Source organism: Melozone crissalis, unplaced genomic scaffold (assembly GCF_028551555.1).
Source record: "Melozone crissalis strain CALT ecotype California unplaced genomic scaffold, PUWL_Pcris_2 ptg000023l_1, whole genome shotgun sequence".
Taxonomy (NCBI): domain Eukaryota; kingdom Metazoa; phylum Chordata; class Aves; order Passeriformes; family Passerellidae; genus Melozone; species Melozone crissalis.
The window spans coordinates 10,229,452-10,250,939 of record NW_026535801.1 but is presented as its reverse complement, the minus strand read 5'-3'; the positions used below and the strand labels follow the sequence as shown (position 1 = coordinate 10,250,939).

The following is a 21,488-nucleotide window of genomic DNA, read 5'->3' as shown; positions in this document are numbered from 1 at the left end:
CATCTCTTGCAAAGAAGTGCAAGATACACGTGTGGAAGTTGTGGTTATGTCATTGTTTTCAGGAATGAAACTGCCTCTAGTTTTGTTGCCAGCCTTGAGGAGTAACAGAAAATCAGTTGTTACATTGCTTTTTTTCCCCCCTCCAAAATGTAGTGAGCGTGTTATTGTTGTTGCCGATGGAAGATCCCTTTTCTCAGTCTTCCAACTGCTTCAATATTTTCCTTGTTTTGTGTGAGGAAGGTAACCTTTGCAACATCCTGTTTTATTTACCAGCCATATCTGTAAGCTGCAGGAATCCTTCCTGTTCAGCTCACAGCACAGTGCTCAGCACAGGAATCCTTGCTCTTCATTAGAAAACCATTTGGTAACAAACTGAATAGTGCTGTGACTCCTGTCAGGCATTTGTTTTAAGCAGCACCAATTAAAGCTTTTTCCAAAACTGGAAATGGCTGAAGTGAGTTGAATTAAATCAGAGTGCTCTTGAGTCTTTCCCAAAATTCAGGCTGTACCATATTGTGCCCTGGTCAGGAAAATGGAAAGTTTTGTGACCGATCCATGTCTAAGTTTACACATCTCTGCAGTTCCTCCTCTTTTGCCGCAGTTGGAATCCAAGTACAAAACTACTATGGAAAAAGGCTGCTCTTGCGTTTCTTCTGGCAGGCTCATAACCTGGGAGTATCTAAAATATCATCAGAAAGCCTGTTCTCATGAGAGCCCTGTCCAGATTTCCAACAAATCTGGAACATTATCCAAGGAAGTGTAGAAATCTACACAATCACACAGTTACAGCGGAGCTTGTGGTTGACTTTCTTTGATGTGGTGTGGCTTTGTTGGGTGTGTGGTTTCGTTGGTTTTCTTTTTTGGCTTTTGGGTTGAATTTTTTTTTTTTTTTGGTTGCTATTCTTCCTTTGTCACTTTGTCTAAAAGGACTTTTGTGTAATTTTAGCTTGTTTCTTTGTCCCCTTCCCTTGTTAATGTTTTTGTTGGGTTTTTTTAAATTCAGATTTATCATTTTCCATTCTCTTATAAACAAGTGTAATCTTATGAACAAGAGTCTGTTAAATTGGAGGGTGATTGAAGTTTTGCAGAATGAACTATAGAATGGTTCATACTAATTTTCTAATTAGAACTGGATCGCTAATGAAAATACACTCGAATTAATGGGTGGGTATTATTAGATAAAATTGAGTTTATTGCTTAGTTTCAGGTAGATATAGTACAGAGTTTTATGCTAGCAGTATATCAGATTTTCCTTGTCCACCAATCCTTTCTAGATGTACATATTTCATAGTCTGACAGGGTCCCCTCCTCAGTTCTAATGTTGCTCAAGATGTGCAGTGCATGCAGAGCTAATTCTGGGAATCTCTGTGTGGAGGCAGTGAGCACCACGAGCAAAGCAGGCTCTTTGCTGGGCAAGGTGAAGCAACTGTTAGTGCTGTGGCTGAGTTAATTACTCACCAGTAATTAATTCCGTGGCCTGAGCAAGAGCGCCCTGAGACCATGTTTTCATTCCAGCACAGCCCTGCCAAGCAGCTGGTGCTGCTCCTTGGTTTTGTTTTCTTCTCAGGGAAGTGGGATTGAGCTCACTGGAAATGTTTGTCATTTTTCACTGATATAAATCAGTAAACATAATCACTCAAAGAAAAACACATTTGCCACACATTACCTGTGTGGACAAATAGATGTTTTCCAGTAGTGACTCCTATTTATGGTTCCTGTGGTCTGTAATAGGTAAACTAATAAGATATGTGTGGTCTAAATTGTATTTCTTTATTAGCATCCATATTACCCTTAAATAAAGTTTGATAATCTGATAAATTTAAATTAATTAGCCTTTTAGGAGGAAACCTTTATCTATGTGATGAATGTGAGGGGGGAAAAGCATTGGCCAGCATAACTTGTGGCTGCAGAACGGTTTAGGGTGCTCTTTTAGAATTCATCATTATTTACTTACAGGTGTTTTTCTGGGGAAAAATGTAGTTTTCTAGCTCCTACATGCTGTTGCAGTGGCTCATGAAGAAATGTTAACAATATAATATATTCATATATTCACTTCTGAGGGAGAAAATCCAGCTCTTGGTAAACTGATAAGTGTTTTTGCACTGAGACCTGTACTAGAACCTTATTATCAGCCTTAATTCAGCAAATATTCATAAGCTTAGTTTCAAATTGCTCTTATTAGATAAATTATTGTGCCTCTCTGCACTCTGTTCACAATATGATGGGGCTTGGAAGAACATTAAATATACAGAAGGCTACTTGGTTTATCCAGATATTTATTTGATAGCAGCTTCATATTTGAAGAGCTGAATTTGTTCATCCATTCCCAGTCTTTGGGCACCAGCCCTCAGCACCATCTCACTCCACCTACTATAAATTTGTGCAGAATTTTTATGTCCCAATATGCAGATCTGCAACAGTAGAAACAACACATGGAAACCACGTGTCTCCAAAATAAGTCAGGTCAGAGAGGACTTGCTACTAATAATCTGGTCTCAAGTCAAAGGTGGTTGTATTTGCTGATGAACTTGATTTTGTTTTCCTTTTCTCCTAATTTGTGAGTTGGCTCCTGGCTATTGCACATAACTGAGTAAGTAGTTTAGCTTTTACAAATTTTAAGTGGTTATTAGGTAACTTTTATAACATAAGGGCCAGAAACGTTCAGGCTTGAATAGTTCCAAGGGGTCAGTGTATGATCATGCTCTACATTCATACCATGTCCTGTGCATATTTGTACCTTGCAGCTGCAGGTTTCCAATGAGCTGAAGATAATGTGCCAGTTTGTTTCCAGATACTGGGATTGAAATCTTTTCCCCACTGTTGCCTTCTGTCCCATCCTGATGATTTTTTTTATTCTTAAGTTTTTCAGAATTTGTCTCCACAACAAATTGCTCTTAAGACCAATTAATGTTGTGGAAACAGATGTTTTTGATTTGTTAGCAGTGACATGTTGTTTTCAGGGATCAGAATATTTCAGAGGTCAGGATATTATATTTTTATATTGTAATGCAATTCATGCTTTTCATTTATTTTAGAATACTTAGTGTTGTTTCACAGGTGTAATTTAATTGGAACCTTTTTTCTCAGGACATAGGATTTCCCATCTTGAATCACATATAGACCAGTGAGCTTTCGTATCCTCCTTTTGATTTCTGTATATACCCTGTTCATGGTGCTTCCTGAAATGGAAAAAAAAATGTATATGGCACCTTAAGAAATTGAATTTATTTTTCAATTACATGTTTACAGAAAAAATAATTTCTCCCTAATGGTCTTGGGAACTATGTAGTACTTTGAGACTCACATATCTTTAATCTAACTACATATTTAGCTAACAAGATAGTATATAATATTATCCAGACTTGACTGAAAGGAGTTGAATGTAACATCTTCAGTGTTTATGAAAGCTATATGCTGCACTATATAAAGTAACACAGTATTTTTATAATTATCAGCCATTAATTGTGTTGACTTCCTTCTGCTCCTAGAATTAGCACAGAAAGGAAGGCATGCTTGTGTTTTGTTTGGAGCTTTGATCAACAACAACTCCCTAACTTTCTTTTTTGTTTTACTGAACTTGTGGCTCAAACGGAGTCAGATTTTGTCAAAGTGACAAAATTTTGTCAGAGTGACAAAATTCTGATCTGCCCCCTAAGCATTTGCTAAGAGTACAGCTTCACTTCTCCAGGAATGGTGAGGAACTGTGCACAAAGGCACTTTGAACATCTGGGTTATTAGGGCAGGATCAATACTGTCCACCTACTCGAATTTTTCTTCTTCCTTCATCTACAAAATATTGGATTAATAATGTCGCCATCAAGCATTGTGCATTTTAATAATTTTTGATGCCCTCAATAAGTTAGTCACCCTTCAGTGACTGTGTTTTGCCTGATGATAGTGCAAAGGCCAATGAAGTATGGAAAGAATAAATGAAATAAAATCACAGTTTCTGCAATGAAGAAGCTTATCAGGGAAGAGCCAGGATCACACCCAGGCTTCTTCTGGGCAGGGAGGGCTGACAAGCCAGGAGGCACTTCAGGGCAGTAACTCTGCAGAAATGGCATGGGGCAGTCAGTTCCCAGTGTGCCGTCAAGCTGTGAGAATAGCCCAGGGAGAATGATAAATCTGTGAAGACTCACATTTGTAGTTGTCTCAACAAGTCTGTCTCTGCAGCTAAATTAAAAGACTTTAATTCAAATTAACTGCCAGGTGTACCAAAAATGAGAGAACTTCGAGAATTTCACCGTTTTAAAGAGTTAGTAGCTCTTTAACTGTTGTGTGGGACATAAATGTCTTCCATACGTGTCTTTGTCTTAAGAGTGTAAAGATTTGCCTTCATAAATTTTAGAGTTTTATAATTTAGGCAGTTCTGCTTCCTTACTTTGATGAGCTTGAGTACAAATAGGAAGTAACGTGCAATAACGCAGAAGTTACTGAAGCATTTCATCCCTTGGACATAAATGCAGCTAATTCTGAAGCCCACAGCTCAGACACTGCAGTAATTCCTCAGTTGTCCCTCTGGGGTGCAGATCCAGCTGGGACAAGGAATGCTGACAAACCTTAGGATGGAGCAGCAAGTACGTCATAACCACTTCTGCCAGGAAACCAATGCAGTCCCACGGTGATCGTCTCCACTCTGTCACAGTCCTGCAGGACAGGGGATGTTGCTGAGAGAAATGCATTTCAGCTATTTCATGGTAGAAAACAGCAGGACATGCATAGGTCTGAGTTTAATACAAGCTGGGTGAGGTTTTTGTCTTGTTTTGTTTTGGGTTTAGAATTTTTTTTTTGCCTCGAAGCCTAGAACAGATTGTCATAAAGAAAATTTCAAGTTACACTAGTCAGAGGTCAAATACAAATGAAAGTGAAGTTAAAAATAGAGTTTCCACAGCTTAAATTGTGAAAATTGTTTTTCCCACTAAATGTATTAGAATTACACAGTGTACCTTTCAAAGCTCGCTACCTGAGTATATTGAGAAATAAGAAGTAATTAAAAGTCATCGTTTGATTTTTATAGAGTAGGAACCTATTACTTAAAGTGTAGTAATCTTCCATAAATAGAACAGTTTTGATAGCAAAAGTGGAATTATAAGAAGACTCCATGGGCACACAGGGCAGTAATGAGGGAAGCTCCTGACACAATCCACACAGTCCTGGCTGGTGGAAGCTGCATTGCTGGGCTGGTGCCTGTGACTCAGGGTATCCCTTTCTGCTTTCACAAAAATCTCCTGGGCCCTTAACTTCCAGCTGAACACTCACCATGGAAGAGACCTTGAGCAAAACTTAGACGTCACAGAGCAATGTGCATCCATTTTATTTATTTATCTATTTATTTATTTTTAGTGGCTGTTCTGTTTGAGTTTTTCAGCTCTTCCAGATGTGGTGAAACACTTGAGAGCACTTACTAATTTTTCAAGGGACTATTTGGATTTACAGCTTGGTCTTATTTCAGTGCAGAATAGCATTTCCCCTTGAGTATATCAATCTCTTTGCCAAATATTGTCTCTACAAAGATACATTTCTTTGAGCTCCCTTGGGAAGCAGAGAAGGGTACTGTTTTTGTAAGGTTATACCTTCAGAGCTGCTGTTTTTAGGGCTGCTTGGCAAAGCCCATCACTGTCAATTACAGCCTCAGAAACAAGAGTCTAAGCTCAACAGGGAATGATACTTAAGTAAAAAATGATCTTTGATGGGAAGGAATACCACCCTTTCCTCCACCTCCTCTCAAGATCACTTGACTCTTTTGGTCCCTCCAACCTGGGAGGAGCTGTTTCCTGCAGAAAGGAGCTGTGTAAACAGGACAGAGCAAGGGCAGGCCCCAGGGCTCATCTGTCCTGGGGCTGGGGCTCTGCAGTCACTGCAAAACTGCTCCAGTTGTGTTCCAGATCCTTACAGCCCTGCTGAGGGGAGCTGTCAGCTCTGTGGTGGGAGATCACCAAAAATTTTTATCCTGCTCTCCTGGCTCTTGCTGGGGTTTCTCTAAGAGCTGTACTTAGCAAGGTGCCCTTTATTTGCAGCCCTTGGGGGTGGCCCAGTGTGTGTGACCCCCTTTCCTCAGGAACTTTGGTTCTGACTTGTTTGGTTCTGCTCTGGGCGTGTAATGACTCAGTGACTTCAGCGAAACTGAACAGAATGCAAACATGCAGTGTGGTTGTTTTAATTCTTTATTAAATCTTAAATTTGATTTTTTTTTTTTGTATGGGTTTGGTTAGGAGGGGCTCTTTTTAAAAAAATTATGATTATTATTCCTGTTCCTTCAGCTCAGCTGTTTGTAGGGGAAGGGTTTGTAGTGTTGCATGTTTGGGTGGGATGGGATGATCCCGCACTCAGGCACCTGCTGCTTCCTGGGAAGCCCACCAGGCCTGGCCGCCATCAGGGCCAGGTTTAGCAAGTGTCTCTGACACCCTCAGGGCATCTCAGAGGGCACAGGGAGCTCTGTGACAGGCAGGGACTTTAGCCTTTGGTCTTGATCTGTCTCCTGACCCACACAGGTGAGGAGCAGCACTGGCAAATGTGTGCAGCTACGACTGAGTGCAACCATGGTGTAAATGGAGGCTGTAGTAGAGAATCTTTTGGTCTCAAACACCCCACCTGCAGATTTGAGCAAGAAAAATGAGAGACAGAGGTTTATCTCTAATGGTTTTGTGCTCTCTGCAATATTTGCATGTGTTGATCACCTTTTGCTATTGTAAAAGGTCAATTAAAAATAAAAAGATGATCCTGATTAGCTGGGCAGGTCCATTTCCACTGCAGCAGCATGTGTTGTGGGTGTCTCTGGGGTATTTTTTGGAGAGCAAAATAGTTGATGGTGCTGGGACTTAAGAAGCTCAAGTTAACTTCCGAAGTTAACACCCATTCAGTCCCTTTGTTTTGTTTGGAGTGCAGAGATTTGAGAATTCCTTGGTGTACTTTGAACACTGTGTATAAATTTCCCCAACTGAAAGGGCCATAGAGTTGTTCAAAATCACTTTTAGTTTGAGTGTTTCAAAATCTAAGTGAAGGCTTGACTCTGATGTCTGCAGATTTTTAAATTGATCCTCAATAGTGGTAATTATCAAGTGCTGGACTTTGAACGTGCTGTGGTGTTAAATGGATAAATAGCACTAACATATTACACATGCTATTTTAAGGTGAGTTGTATTCTATTTTACATTGTAGTGTTTTTCAGAGTTTTGTGTAGGAATACATTCCATGAAAAGCAATTTTCTCATGGTTCCTGTCCTTCCTTAACATTCTTGTCCCCTGTCAGGATGGCCTGCTTCAGAGCTGTGATTGCTTTGTGGTTATGTTTAAAGAGATTTCCAATTCTTCTTAGGTTTTATGGGAGTAATGAAGGAATCAGGACAATCAGATGCGGCTGATTAGCAGATTACCAGAATCAGACATTCCAGCCACCTTTATCAAATCCTATCTATTGCAGGGGACTGTTACTCAGTGGGAGGTGGCACTGGAGTTTCATTACACCAAGTAGGTAATCTCCAGTTTACAGCTGGGAGTTGGAATTGCAGGTGGAACATGATGGGAAGCTGTATCAGTTTGCTTCTCAGAGACAGTGCTTCACAGCTCCAGGTGAAAAACTGGTGTAGATGATAAAGGACTCATAATTTATTAGCAGAAAAATTGGTTTATATTTTCCTGACTTTACATTTCTCTGGGTTTTCTCTTAACCCAAGGAATTTACTCTCTATTTGCAGTCCTTCTGATGACAATCCCAACAGAAATGAATGATAAATCCATTGCTAATTGCTGAATGGATATTTAAACCTCAGCTGTGACACAATGTGCAAAATGGTGGTGGGCAAATCGCTTAAATTCCTTTCTTTTTGTCTTTTTTTTTTCCTCCAGCACATTAAAAGTTTTATTACTTATGGCCTTCAAAACTGTCAGTTCTTCTCAAAAACTGTAAATCCAAGTGGACTGATCCTAAACACACTGTACTTCATACTGGTATTCACTCCTACAGAGAATGAAAATTATATCAGTATTAGAAGCTGAAATTTATTTATATTCCACAGACTGTCTGTCAGACATGAAGCTGGTTAAAATGCCACCCACAACAGATATGTCTGTAAGTGCCACACATGCCTTAAGAATTCTTTCACAGAGCCCTCACTGAATATATCAACTGACTCTCAGCTCTTTGATTTAGGATCATTTTCTTTAATTCTCTTGTTCTTGTCTTTCTTTTATATTCTTTTTTGGTGCTTCTCTTTGACCTTACAGGAGAAACAGCATTGAAGGGCTATTTTTTATGATTTTCTTGCTAGAATTGAAGCCATTTTCTTCACAGGGTAATGATTCTACATTGGTAGCATTATGTATTTTCAGTAGCTGACTTGGCTTCTACATTTGGATTAGCCTGAACTTCCCATCAGTTTGGTAGTCTGATTCCCAACAGATCTCGTATTTCATGTAATGTCTGACCCTCAGAGATCACCAGCCAAGTGGGGTTCAGAGTTCAGATCTCTGGGTCTCTGGATCTCAGGTCTGGATCTCTGGCCACTCCAGATTTAAATTTTTCTGTTCCTTAAAAACACTCATCAAAAATCTCCTTCTGTTCTCCAAAGCTTTGTGAAGTAATTAAGCAGCCTGAGGATCAACAATGATTACAAAGATAGAAGTTGTCTGGAGGCAATGAGTGTGGATTTTACTCATTCTGGTGGTTGCAAATGGTGCTTTCTGATATCTCAGCATCTTAATTAATATTTGGGAAATTATGTCTTTTAGAGTAGAAAACCCAAATACGCATAAAGTTTTCAGGGTCCTTCTTGATCAGGGTTTTTATCTAATCCATTCTTGGCTTAGACAAAACTAAAAGTACTTTTCTTCCTGCTCTATAAAACATTTATATGATATCTGGAATAACTAATGCCATCAGTAAAATGCCACTAGTTTTGGATATTCAGGGAGTATTTGGCTCTGCAGAGTCAGTAAAGGCTTGGGATATCACAAGGGAACAGCAAGAATAAAAATTATTTCATGATTTCTGTACCCTACACTCATCACCGAGTGTTAACCAAATAGACTTGTGCAGTGCTTGTTTTCTAATGCTCTCTTGAGAAAGAGAAATGTGTTTACTGGTTGGGGAGGAAACCAACCAGGCTTTATTCCTGCAAATTTGTATTTCTTTTGGAATCCTGGAGGAATTATGGCAATGAGAAGTTACCTCATGAAATGCTACCTGTTCTTGGTGTGGTGTAGGCCTGTATCAATTGCCAGGCATTTTTGCTTCCATAAAATCACTGACAGGGTCAGTAAGAGATGTACCTGTTAGGGAATTCATCTGCCAGCAAGACTTCCATACACTTAGAATTCAGTAGAGAAATCGTGTGTCTTATCTCCTAAAACACAGCCAGTTGTTTTTAGAGCTTCAGAAGAGAACACCATTCTCTCTCCAGCATAAATGCCGATTAATTCAAAATATCTCATTCATCACCTGCCTGTTTCAGCAAATATCCTGCTCTATCAACAGCAGGAGGAAGCCAATGCAGGAGAAATCTGGATTTCACCAAAGGAAGCTTGGCATAAGCTGCCATGATAGAAATAAATGCAGGAGATGTTTTATTTGTGCATGGTTCCCTCGCTCGGGCGATGCTGTTTCCGTTGGCTCCAGCAGTGTCAAGGCCATTGATGATGAAAGTTCTGAACTGTTTTTCCCCATTGCTTGGAAAATTGTCTCTGCCTCCTCCCTCCCTCTGTCCCTTCCCTCCCCAGCCAGATCTCTGCCAAGCAAGCAGCTGTGAGCAGAATTTCTCAGCAAGATGAATTTGAATTTTCACATGCTCTGTGAGACAGGATGCACAAATACAGCTTTGAGAGGGTCACACTTGAGGGGTGCAAGTCTGGAGTTTCTGCAGGTGCATTAAATGGATGAGCCTTTGAGGTGTCTTATTATGTTAAAGAATATAGGAAAAAAATTAAAAATGTACACCAAGTACATTTCTCAGTGATTTTGGTACCTCAGTCTGAGGGAAGTAATGCCTGCAAGTTTGATGTCCCAGCTGTGCATCAAAGCCAAATTAATGCCTGAGAGTTCTGCGCTGATATCTGAGACACTGACTTAAGAATGGCAGGATCTGCTCTGTTCAAGTACAGACTAAAATGATTCTTTTTTAACTTAATTTGGGTAGACATCCTTATAAAAGCTTCCCATCAAATTCCATGCACTTTGTTTCTGCCAAGGATTTTTTTTCTGGAGTGTGAAATCAGTCTGAGGCTTCTGTGAGGTTTATTTTTCTCAAGGAAAATAAATGCAGGATGTGATTATGCAGAAAATATGGGCACCTATTAAAAGCCATATAATATTTTCCGTGCTTGCAGGGAAAATTTTCATTTGCTTGCAATTTTGACAAGCTCAAAACCAAGATTTTTCCATTACATTTCCTGCCTTTTATATTATTGTTATTATTACATCTGGAGGGGAGAAAATGTCCTTAAATGTAAATATTTATGTGCAAATAAAATTTGTATGCAATTCATGACTAGAATAACTGTGCTTGATGCACATTCCTCTGCTGTAGCTATAGTGCCTTAATAGTAATGTTTTATTACAAACTATTATAAACTTGTAATGTTTTATTACACTTGATATTCTTGTCCAAGTGAGACTCCAGTTTATCAAGGCAGAGATTTTTGTGTCTGATTTATGTACCATTTTTAACATCCGCAGCATTTTATTTTGGTTTTCATTCAGGTAAGAGAGGGCGGAATGCTGCAAAAGGATATGGAAAAGTCTGTTTGCAATTAAAGGAACACTAATTGCACTTCAGGGACCGTGTGTAAGATACACTGGTCTTTCCCACGGCCACACCCTGAGCATATGATCTTCGACTGAATTCATGGAAACATTCACTCTGCTTCCTACAGATTGCAGCTGGCACTGTCTGTGGAGCTCTGCCTGGCAGGGAGCACAGGGATTTCTGTGATAGTGTGGGGTGCAGATGGGATGTGCCTGAGGAGAGCCAGGCACACAGAGCCAGCACAAGTGAGGGATGTGGCACTGCCCTGGCTCCAGGCATGGCAGGGAGGGTGTGCTGACCCCCAGATGTGTTTCTTTGGCTGTCAGATTGTGCCAGACGAATTTTCAGCTCCCCCAGCCTCTGCTCCTGCTAGTTCAAACTTTTCACTGCAGCAGAAGCTCTGCAAGCAGGATGGTTTCAGTGGCACAGAATCCCTTCTCTGTTCACAGCATGGAAATGGAACAGGGTGTCAGCTGAAGTATATAGACTTGTGCCTGTCCAGTTTTCAGCGTGGTTGCTCTCTGGTGTTTCAAAATGTGAATTAAGGCTTCAAGATGCAATTGCTGCAGAAATTTGAAAATTAGAAAAGGCTTAGCTTCCTATTTTCAGGTAAGGATTATATGCAATTTCAGGTGGAAGAAATTTTACCAAAGTGGTATTTCTGAAAAGATATAGAAATGTATTATTTCAGTTAGTGCTAAAGATTTATACTTAGTGCTAAAGATTTCTACTTAGACTAAAAGACTGAGCTCAGGCAAAAAAGAAATTACTCTTTTAAAAGTAAGTGCACATTGACAATGATAGTTCATAAAGATCAACACTCAAATATGTTCTAGGTGGTTGAAAATGGCATTGCCCGTCCAAACAGTCATAAGTGCCCTTTGGGGGATTGTATGTAGCAAAACAAGCTGAGTCTCAAGTTTATTTATACTGGTGCCAGTTATTTTTTGCCCTCTGTGTCCAGATCAGAATGAGGAATGCTTTGGGCAAATACTGAGAGGGGTTACTGCAGCCACAGGGTAGCAGTTTGCATCTGTTTTATGGATCTAATTTTGTTAAGCTGGTTAGTTAGTTGCCCTGATCCTGTAATTGACTTTTAAACTGACAACATCTCTAGCAAAGTGTTTCTTTCTCCCAGATGCTTTGCCCGTGTCAGAGTTTTGCTTAAGTTGATATTCCTGTGCGTGTGGATGGAGCTGAAGGTAATTCCCATTTAGAATACTTAGAAATAACCATGGGTAATACTTTCCTCAGTTTGGCAAAGCTAATGTTAACTCAGATTGACAGAAAATAATGTTAATGCAAAATGCCATTTGCTTTAGCAATATCTCAGAAGGAAATGTGGGCAGAGGATGGGAAAACCTTCTGTCACTGCCTACTTTATGGCTGCCTTAGCATGGTTTTCTGCAGTTAGTCTGTGAGGAGAAAGAGCAATATCTCCCTGTATATATGATAAAAAAGAAGGCTCTGGTTCTAAATGTAAAGAGAAAAGCTTTGTTATTGTTGTGGTATTCTTAGCCTGCCCTTTGGGGATATGCATCCATCATTTCTGCCCTTAGAGGTAATTTCCAAGCCTTTGCCCTCCTCTGTGTGGAGTTCAGCAGGTGCATATACCAATATGTGGGCATAGAAAAGGATACAGAAGGTAATTCCCTTCCATACTGTTGAGATTTACTACCTCTGGTTTAACTTTCTGGAGTCTCACAGCCTCCTTCACAGCCTGTGTGAGCCCAGCTTAAACCATTTGCTGTTAAATTGCCATTTTAGTTATACAAAGACAGGAAAGATGGGGAATATCTGTATGTAATTAAAGCAAAGGAGGCAAGCTGCACACCGCTAGAACTCCAAAGTTTGGTTTTGGCTGCTGCTTGTTCTTGGCTTTTCTACAGGGTGGATTAGAAGCTTTGATAATTTAGCACAGTATAACATGTATTGTCTAATATTGAAAGGGTGAAATATTCCAGAGCTTGCACTTTTGACTTCTGGCATGTGAAATTTTAAATTTAAGAGGAAATGTTCTGAACTGTGGTGACTTAGGTTGACCTGGTAAAGGCTTTGAAGTAAGGCTTTGGTGGTTTATTTAGTTTTAAATAAGTACACCAAACTGAATTTTTCTAAAGTTGTCTTAAATTTACCTGAAGTTTTTTGGACTAGTAAATGCATCAGAAATATCTAATGAGAGAAAATTTAAATATTTGGCATGAACTTTCCATCTGAAATTTCATCCTTAGCCAAAATAAAATCATTGCCAGGGAAAGCTGCCTTGGGGATATTTTAGTTCTCTGTCCTGCGTTTTGGGGTTTTGTTTGGTTGTTGTTGTTTGGGGGTTTTAAGTAAAAGAAAGAAGTGCAACAAATTACAACACAAAATTAGAAGACTATGGTGCTTCTGACATTTCCATGAAGAGTTTATTGCTACATTTTGTTCCTCAGTTCTGGTCAAGTCATTGACCAAAGGTGAACCCAAAGCTGGACACCGATTCTGATGCATTGGCTGCACCAGCACTTTGTTTATCCTGGCAAAAGCAGTTCCCTTTCCTGGCCACCTGCTCCCTCCCCATCCTGCTCTGAGCTGCTGCTGTGCCACAGTCCACCTGAAAATTAAATATTTAATTTAAAAATTGTATTTTGAAACTTTATCGCTTTACTTAGAACTGAGTGATAATATATTTGTGCATAAATATTCACACTTTTAAATTCTAAATTTTCTGAATTCACATTTAGATTCTCAATGTGAACCCAAAGGAAACTGGTGTAAAACCTGTGAATTTCATAGGATGTGCTCAGCTGCCAAACTGGGCTGGGGCCAATGAGAAAAAGCCCGAGTGGCAAACAGAAAAAAACAAAAGTCCTGGTACATTTTGCTTAGCCCATTTTCCCATTGCCTTGTTCTGACCTTGAGAAAAGTCTTTGAACTGTGGCAATAGTGTTCTTGTAAAATTAGCATGTGTCAATGAAGAAATAACAAAAAATCTTTTAGAACTCAGCCAGTTGAGAAAATTCCTTCATGTCGTAAACATTTTCACAAAGGAACCTTTGGATCCCTTTTGGGTCATTACTTGGTAAACAGCATCAAGCAGAGTCATTCAGATAAAAAAGGCACTGCCCGAAAGGGGCACACAGAGCAGCAGCAGGCTCTGCAGCTCTCAAACAGCAGTGGCTGGGAAAAACCCCACTGCAGCATCTCAACCAGGGCTGTTCCACAAGCCCTAAGGTCTGTCTGATGAATTCATAAATTCATACTGCCTTTGCTTTAATTCAAAACAGAAATAATTTTGCTTGAAGGGGGAGAGATTTTCCTTGGAGAACTATACTGTGTTTTTCACATATATTGTAGGATTTCTGATGTTGAAGGGGACCACGAGGCTCATTGAGTGCATCTCGCTGCTGCTGCCAGGACTACCTAAAATTAAATCCTATGGCTAAGAGCATCATCCATATATATAAACATATCTAGATTACTACACTTACATACCTAGTAACAAGGTGGGAGCTCTCCAACTTGTTAATGGCATGAAATCCGTGGAAAAGAACTAATGAGCTATTCCCTTTTATTTAAAATAGCATGTCAATTGGAACATCCATGCCACCTCAAAGCAGTGGTTTTGAAAGAAGTAAAATTTCAGGGAAGTTTACTTGGATATATTTCAAACCCATTTTTAAAATTACTGTAACAGGAATAAAATACAGTTTTAAAAATTTTTAAAAGGGAAGTGCCAAAACTAAATCACCTTGATCCATCAGCTATTATAATTTGGTCATTCACTATTCTGCCAGCACCTTCCTTTCTGTTAATAGCTGTTTCTGGGATGTTTGGTAGTGGATTTTTACAGATAACTCCATTCAGCAGAGCAGCCTCCCTTTAAAGTTGCTTTGTGTTTGAGTGATTGCTCTGGAGTTTCAGTGCTGTGGCTCCCAGAGCTCTGAAGTGAACATGGCGAGTTCTGCCTGGCAGCATGTGTGTGGCTATGCTGATGGATTTTAGGCACAAGATACAGCTGGGTTAGGGCTATGGGGTGGAAAGGGTTAAGCTTGTAAAATAAAGATAACTGTGTGCTTACACAATACTAGTCAAAAGCACTGGAAACTGGAGGCATTAGGAGCTATGAACTGCTGGAAATCACAGTTGCGTCTCTTGACAGCAAAGCCCCAGCAGTCTCTTGGTAAAGATTTTATTTTGCCAGAACCTCTCTTGCCTTCCTTTAACAACTAGTTTCTCAGGAGACACAAATAATTTTACTTTGCATCAATATTTTTAAATTTCCTGTGCTGCATCTCTTTGGCAGGGTTAGATACCCTGCTGGCTTGTAACTGTGACCCTCAGTGATCCTGGCCATTCTTCCACATGGAAGTGCACCATCTCTACTCCTGGATTCATGTGTCCCAAAGTCAGTAGGAAGTTCATAATTTTGGACAAGGAGAGACAGAGCCTTCATAATTTATAGGGGTGGAATGGAAAGCACAAGGGCCAAGAGAAGACTTTTCAGTGTAAAATCAAGGAGGAAATACTCTTACTGTTTTTATCAGGGAAATACTGTTTTAAAGAGCCAAAATTGGTGTGATGGATAAAACCACAAAAAATCTGCTCTGCAGTCTGCTATGTGGAGAGGACTAATGTTGACCAAAGGCAGGGATTGCAGAATATGCCAGGGAAAGAACCTTGTAGACATTCCCTCCTCCAAAATCTTATTTGGAGAGCTTTGTTGTGGTGGCACTTTTTGCTCAGGTTTTTTTGTTGGTTTGGATTTTAACTGGACCTCCTCAGAATAACTTGCAATGTCATCCTTACCTGTGAACTGCTCAAAAGAAGTGTCAGAAAATAGAGGAAAACTAGCACCACTATCACAGTCATAGGTTCTTGCAACTTTAGGTGTTATTGGAACTGGCCACGAGGGTTGCCAATTACTGCTAGTAATTTCTGTTGGGTGCAGGTGACAAAACGTATCTGAATGGTTGCCAAAAGCTATTCATGGGAAGAAGCACCCAGGAGTAATTTAATCTGTGTAATCTCATATGCAGATGGTTCTGCAGTCTCTGTGAGGCCTCTGACATGCAGCCAGAGTGATGCAAAAGCAAAAAGTGTGCTAATAAAGAGAATGCAAGATGTGGAACATCCCAGTGAGCCAGTCCAAATTTCCTTCTTGCACAGACCTGCACCATGAGCCCAGCACATGGCCCAGGAGTCAAACAGTGAGGACTTTCTCCTGCTGAGCTGAACTGCCACCTGCACATGGAAGGTGCTGCAGAATAACTCAGGGATAAATTGGGATATGCCTCTGTGTCTCTTTATTTCTTTTAATCCCCAAGAAACGGTAAATGCCATTGTGCCACAACTTCTTCCTAGGAGAAACTCCAGGAAAGAAAGGTAGAGAGAGAATGTTTGTGTTTTATGTGGGAGAATGTTGTATTTTATTTACCTTTACTTTAAAGCTCCGTAATTATCAGGAGAATGGAGTATTTCCCACACATACAGCTGTGAGCAATTATGGGATACCATTCAGCAGTTTGTTCAAATCCTGGCAGAAGTGATTCCCTCAGAAAAAAGGCAGATTACCCAAATAGGAAGATTTCCAAACTGCCTTGCATTGTTCTGTAATGTAAGTGTGGAGATTTTGCAGCCCATCTCCAGGACTCAGCGGATCTGGTGTGTGTTACTGCTTGGCTGGTGCTGCCCGCTTGTGAAGCCCTTTTAGTCAGAGAAGTATTTCCCAGAAAGTTTGTGTGAGTGAATATGTGGAGGCTCTATCTGGAATTCCATTTGAGGCTACTAGTTTTGTTGGTTTGGGGGAGTTTTTTTATTGCCAGTGCAGTTTGAACAGAAATTCAAATTAGGGACACTTTGAAAAGTGTTTTCCAACTTGTTTTTGCCTTTATGTTGGGCTGAAACAACCAAACACTGCCTGAGGTTTTAAATACTTCAAGTTGTATTTGCCTCCCTCCAAAAAGATCCAGAAGTAGCAAAGTGCCAAAAAAATACCCATTCTGACCCCATTTTCAGATGAAGGTTATATATCTTGCATATATTTGTATGCAAACATGTTCAAGTCCAGTGTTACAGGGTTACAGCACACTGCAAGGTAAATAATTTACACTGCACAAGTTTTGTGGTTTTCTCTTTGTTGTCTTTGGGAATGGTTATGTTGTTGGTTTCTGGGCACATTAAAGAATTACCAATTAGTGAAAAATGTTTGGGCATTTATGGATGGGCCTGGAATGACATAAGTAGGCTCTCCCTCCTGTCCCACTCCCTTCTCCCTTGAAGTCAGATTTGAGAACTGCTTGAGGTGGAAGGCGCCTGTGTTTTTTGTTTTTTACAAAATGTGGTTTTCAAGTTCAAAAAAATGATTTTTTTTTTCTTTTTAATGACTGCTTTTTTTAACCCTTTTACTGTATGGTTGAAAGGGGAAATGTCAGGAGCTCAGCAAGGGTGCCACTTACTCCTGGGAGGATGGGGAAAAGTTATAAGTAGAAACAGCTGATGAGGCAGGATGGCTCTGTAGAGAAAGCAGGAGGAAGAGAAATGGGAACATCTGTTAAAGCCATACCAGTGACTATTTTGGCTAAGTCCAGCGTGCAGTTCCTTTTTAATTCCTCATTCTGCAGTAGGTGTCACTGCTATCAGTGACAAACACAACCTAGGCCTTGGCAGTATCATTACCGGCAGCTCCTTTTTTGTTGTTGTTTTGCTTTAAGTTATCCCAGTCTTCACTAAATGCATGAATATGCACCACAAATAAAAATGATATTTCAAAGATCTGGAAGATCTGATTTACCGTTACAATTCCCTATTCTTTTCTCTCTGATGTTGCCTTTTAGTGGGAAAATACTTCAGCCAGGGGACTGCCAGACTCAGTTTCAGTCAATATCTGCCTTATAAATCCCAGCCCTACTGGCTTTTGTGCAGATTCCCACTGTCACTGGGTGGAGTTGAGGGATTCATTCAAGACACTCAGGTTAATCTCAATCCAGAGTTCTTTTCTCTGCCCCATGGTGGACTTTTCAGATTTACAACAGCAGAACAACTTGGGAAGCACCATTATGTGAGGAAACCTATGAATGGTCTCTTTTCACTATTAATTTCTTGTGTGTCTAATACCTCCCAGCTCTGAGAGGGAAAGAACTTGCAGAGAATTAGTTTTGGTTTGTGTCTCATCAGAGCAGATGATTAATAAAAGCAGCCTGACTTTCTTAGCAGCACTGGCTGGCTGCCTCAGTCAATGGAATATATTGCTGTCCATCCCTAAGAAAGTTCTTAATTTTCCTTGGAAGGGTCTTGTTCAGACTAACTGGAATAAATGTTGAGTGAATGAATTCACGTAGTGATGCAAGAAATGCTTTCCTGCAGTTCAAACAGGCATCTGAATGACCTTCATCCTGCATTCTGTAATTAATTCCATAAGCAGTGATGTCTAGAAAAGAGCAGTGGTTGGGGATTTTTTTTCTCTCTATATGTTAGCAACTGAGAGAAATGAGTGGAAAGCATAGAGTGCATTATAGGCTTGACTTGACATTTTATCTCCTGGGAAGAGTTAATAATTTAGCAGCAGATACTGGAGCAGTTGATGGGAAATGTCTGCTAGGTATGAAAAGACTTGGACCATTAAAGGAACTGAGCTAAGAGATGACTTTTGATATTGTGAAACAGAAATAAACTTGGACTCTGAATCAAAGCAGATTATTTCTGCCTTTGTTTATATGATGTTGTATCTTCTAGATAAATTAAAATAAGCAAGGCTAAGTGAGAGCAATATACAAACATGCATTTTAAATTTTTCATCCAACATTTGTTTTAGCATAAAGATTTTTGGAACTATTGTAGAGAAAATTATTTTGAACTCTTGTTTTTCTATACATGTATAGAAAACATACACTAAATTATTATTGTTATTTTCTACTTGTGGTTCATCTCTTGGCTTGTCCCGTGTGCATCATTTTGTGGGTTAACCCTGCACAGATGTGCTTTGTCATACTTGGGAGAGAAAATATTGGTGAATTATTTTACAGTAAGTTATTAATTCCAATTTCCTTAGAAGGTCAGGGTTTTTTCCCCTAGGAAAACAGACACAGCTGTAAATGAATAAAACATGTGATAAGTTTGAATTAATCACACTTGCCCCCAGTTTTCATGCAGAATTGAGCTCCTATTGCCCTTCTGTTAATTTAGATATATTTTAGATATCTGGTTTTAGTCAAGCCTTAGTCACTGCACGAAGATATTTAAATTTTTCTTTAGCTAGCAGATCAAGGTCTTTAAAATTATCTATTCACTTTAGTTCTTATCATGTGGATTTTCCAGGCAATTAGTAGCTCAAACCAAGAATATGTTTCATATATGCTAATTGGTCTTCCTCTAAGTGTTTTAAGATCCTTCAGATTTGAATTTCAGAGTCTCACCTGTGTAATTTGCAGCAGTGTGCCAGGATTGCATGCCACTGGTAAAAATAGAAGGGAGATTGTGGATACAACTTCAGTCTGGGTTAAACAGGCACAGCTGATTTTACAGCACGTTTCTTGTCTTTGCAGCAGGCTGTGCAATAAACAGCAGCGATTTCATATTTAGTAGTTTGAAGGTCCTGCAAGAAGCTGTTTATTGTACTGTAGTTGTATTAGGAGGACCCAGTCTCAGCGTAAAAGCGGAAGAGTTTGATGTTGAATGTTTGCTTTTTGTGACTGGGACAGGGGTGAAATGAGCTTTTTGTGCCATAATGTCTGCCTGCCAGTGTACAGCCAGTTGTTTGTCCTCCCCCATTCTCTCACAGCACATCACTGCTGGAAGGGAGAACTTGCAGAGCCAGAGCAGGGGTGCTGTGAGGGGGATGTGGCGTGGCCAGGGTGCAGGTCTGTGTGTGGCACAGCACCCACTGCCCTCTGGATGCTCTGGCAGGGAGCTCTCTGGGCTGGGTCAGGACTTTGGGTGTGCAAGGATTGTGTCTTAAATCACATTCTGAGAGGTGGAGTGAATTCATTTGTACCAGGGACCTAAGGTCATGCACATGCTATTGCTTTTATTTTAGCTGAGAATAGCTTCATTAATGCTCTTGCAGTGAGATACTTGGATTTTTGAAATGTGGTGTAGTCATAATAACTAAACTGAGTGTGCAGAGCTCTTTTGCCAAAATGCAATCAGAAAAGGCCTTTTCTCAGTTCCAGGCTCAGCTTTGTGATCTTCTCAGGATACTTCAGGACACTGAAATATTAAAAGACAAGGACACTGAAATATTAAAAGGCAAAACTCCTTGACATTTCCCTTCCTCTTGAGGCAGTAGTCTTGGCAGGGTTACACTGAATAGATGGTCTACGTGCTTCATAAATAATTGTGTCTATTTTATGCTTTGGGTGAAATTTTCACTTCAAGAATCAATTCCAAGAAGAGTCTGCAGTGTAGGGTGGTCATACCTGGCTTGGGTATTTGTGTTTTCTTCCAATGACAGATAAACTACATCTTCTGCAGATACAGAAACTATTTTACAGCTCACAATGAATTCTTGCATTGCTGCTATCATCCTTGCAAGGCTGGAAGTTCAGGATGAAGTGGCTTCTCACTACATCAGTTATTCCAGAAATGGCAAAATTAAATATCAGGAGCTCTGAAGAAAATGGGAAACAAATGTGTGTGCTTGAAAGTCCGAGTGTATTTGAGGGAGCTGACGTGCAGTTTGCTGTGGGCTCCCAAAGGCAGAGATGGCCAGAGTGCAGTTTGTGTCTGGGCCTGTTTGCTCTGGGGTTGGTAGCAGGGCACAAACCCTCTGAAGGTGTTGGTTGAGGCACTGAGGAACTGAGTGCCTTGTTGTGGTGCATCCCTGTGTATTTCACATGGCATCACTGTGCATGAATAGAAGTGGAGAGCACCTCCATCAATCTGTTCTAGTTCAGAAATAAAATGTAAAACTCTTTTATCAGTGTTGGCTTTCATTAATTCCTAAATTTCTTTCCTTTTTTCTCCTATTGCAGTTTGAGTTCATTCAGCTATAACATAAGATTGACTGCACCAGATCTAAAAATGACAAAAATCTGGATCACATTTTTGCTGCTCTTCTCATTGGTTACTGTGGTGAGTCTTATGAATTTTTAAAATCATTTCAAGCTTTAACAACCCTGTAGAGGGTACCATAGAAATTATTAATATGGAAGCACAGAAAGAGCTAATCTTGTGTTCAGATGTAGCTCCTGCACAACAGGAATTTTATCTTCTGTTATCTGTTAAATTCCTTTGGCAAAGGAACAGATGTAGTTTTTACCTGTGCTGAATCCAGCATATTCTCTGCTGGCTCAGAACAGTAGCAGTGGACAGCTTACAGAGGAGGCAGTACCCTGCAGACTCCAGAAGAGGAGGAGGAGAAAACTAACTGAGATTCAGAGACATTGTATTATTCAATTTTTTCAGAAATTGTAATTTCATCCCTTGTACAGCAGTGGTACTGTATTTCAGTCTGCAGCTTTGTTTTTCTGTGAAGCTTAGTAACTTCCCATAAAATACTTAATTACTATTAAAAATGCACTTAAAAAGTTCAAGTTATGGTCAAGATCAATTTTTTAAAGATTTTTTTTTAATTTTAATAACTATCAAAGTGGATGTCTTGTCTTTTGAATAACATTCTCTATTCTGAGGATTGACTTTATGGTTCACCTGACTACAGAGAAACCAAATAGCTCTGAACAAGCTAAATGCTTCAGTGCAAAAAATATATGGAAGATCATTTTTTGTAAAGGATCACTTTTGGCCTGACTGAAATGTCTTTTAGATTAAATG

General features: G+C 39.8%; 1 protein-coding gene across 1 annotated transcript in view; it reads left to right on the top strand.

Moving 5' to 3' along the window:
* Positions 1-21,488, top strand: part of CALCRL (calcitonin receptor like receptor) — a 64,352-nt gene that overhangs the window by 12,332 nt on the left and 30,532 nt on the right. Inside the window, exon 2 of the mRNA XM_054278369.1 lies at positions 20,690-20,789. Coding sequence (XP_054134344.1) covers positions 20,739-20,789 — 51 coding nt within the window. The 5' untranslated portion in view covers positions 20,690-20,738. The remainder of the gene's footprint in view (positions 1-20,689; positions 20,790-21,488) is intronic.